Raw genomic sequence first — 1,604 nt, 5'->3', positions numbered from 1 at the left:
GAACGAAGAACTTGATGAGGTTTCATCAGTTAGAGATGATCACAGAGAACAGGATTAGGGCCACAGTGATGCTCTTTGTTCTTTTATTGCAAGATTAAAGTCAGAATTTTGAGGTTGAAGACAAAAGGCTCAGATTAAAGTTAGAATTCAGACTGTTTTTCCTCCGAATTCAGAAATTAAATTTAGAATTTTGAGATAAAAGTAAAAAATCTGAGTCTAAAGTCATAATTCCGAGATTAAAGAGAAATCTGAGATTAAGTTTGGAATTTTGAGATTAAAGACAAAACTGAGTTTGGAATGAGAATGAAATGCTGAGATTAAAATTAGAATTCTGTTTGTTTCTCAGAAAGTTAGAATTCTGACTTTAATCTCAGAATTTCGTCTTAAATCTTAGAATTTCATAAATGTTAGAATTTTGAGGAAAAAAACAGAATTCTGAGATTGAAGTCCGAATTTTACCTCAATTTTTTCATGAATCATAAAGAAAAGTCAGAATTCCGTGAAATGTTTCTCCCCCGTGGCCCTAATCCTCTCCTGTAATCATCTGCTCTATGACTCTTTACGTCTTTATGAGAAAAGCTCCACTTCCTGATCCACCTGCTCGACAGGTAGGACCGAATCTGACGAAGGGCGGAACGGAGAGACTGACTCACGGCTATGGACTAATTAGACTATGGACGGAATTTTACTGAAACTTTGACGCAGTTTTAAGTTTGTTTGTTTTGGTTTTTTGCCCCCCACCGTCAGGAAGGTGGGCCAGTCTTTACATCCGATAATGTGTGGAATGGTCCCGGGAAGCACCGCTCTGAACGTCGTTGTCTTGCTGTATTTGAGCAGCCTTTTCGGTGAGTAAACAGCCCGGTGGTGCCGCGGTGTTTCGGCCGAAGGGAAGTTCGAACTTTGCTCTTGAAGCTGCTTGTTTAGGCACACTAACTTTGTGTTTCCGAACGACACGACACAACAACATTTAGTCAATTCGCTTTGAGCGTCAGGGGTTACTTTTCGCCGCTTTTGCTCAGGCTTCACCCGTGTGGCGTTCAGGAGCGCCCCGGGCCTGTTTGTGGGGGAAAAAATAAAAATGTTCAAACGAATATTATCTGTTCAGCCCGTCTTGAAACACTCTTAACGTGAATATATATTAAAAAATACTATTGTATTTAGTAATGAGCTCCATTCGGAGGACGTAGCCAGCCTTCTAGTATTAAATATTACATATCCAACAGGCCTGTTGCTGCTGTAAAAACAGGAAGACGAGCCCGAGGCCAGGCTTTAGATTTCCTACAGGTTGTCTTTTCGTGAAGTACATCAAAAACATGGCTCTGACTGCAGGAAGGCTCTGTGTAAATATCTGACCCTTGTTATTAGAGGAAAGGAGATGAGATATAAATAATCCTGACCATTGTTGGTTGTTATCACGGGCTAAGTAAGGACATCAAGTATGAAAACAGAGATATACAGGTGCTGGTCATAAAATTAGAATATCATGAAAAAGTAGATTGATTTTAGTAATTCCATTTAAAAAGTGAAACTTGTATATTATATTCATACATTACATACAAACTCATATATTTCAAATGTTTATTTCGTTTAATTTTGATGATTAC

The 1,604-nt window shown here is 38.5% G+C and overlaps 1 protein-coding gene across 1 annotated transcript in view; it reads left to right on the top strand.

The window, feature by feature from the left end:
- The first annotated feature begins 586 nt into the window (after positions 1–586).
- mpzl3 (myelin protein zero-like 3) overlaps positions 587–1,604 on the top strand; it is a 17,014-nt gene continuing 15,996 nt past the window's right edge. Inside the window, exon 1 of the mRNA XM_017430609.3 lies at positions 587–845. Within this exon, the coding sequence (XP_017286098.1) occupies positions 776–845 (70 nt within the window). The 5' untranslated portion in view covers positions 587–775. The remainder of the gene's footprint in view (positions 846–1,604) is intronic.

Source organism: Kryptolebias marmoratus, linkage group LG2 (assembly GCF_001649575.2).
Source record: "Kryptolebias marmoratus isolate JLee-2015 linkage group LG2, ASM164957v2, whole genome shotgun sequence".
In the NCBI taxonomy this organism is placed as follows: Eukaryota; Metazoa; Chordata; class Actinopteri; order Cyprinodontiformes; family Rivulidae; genus Kryptolebias; species Kryptolebias marmoratus.
Note: the sequence above shows the minus strand (reverse complement) of the source record. Positions and strands in the feature narration are given on the sequence as shown.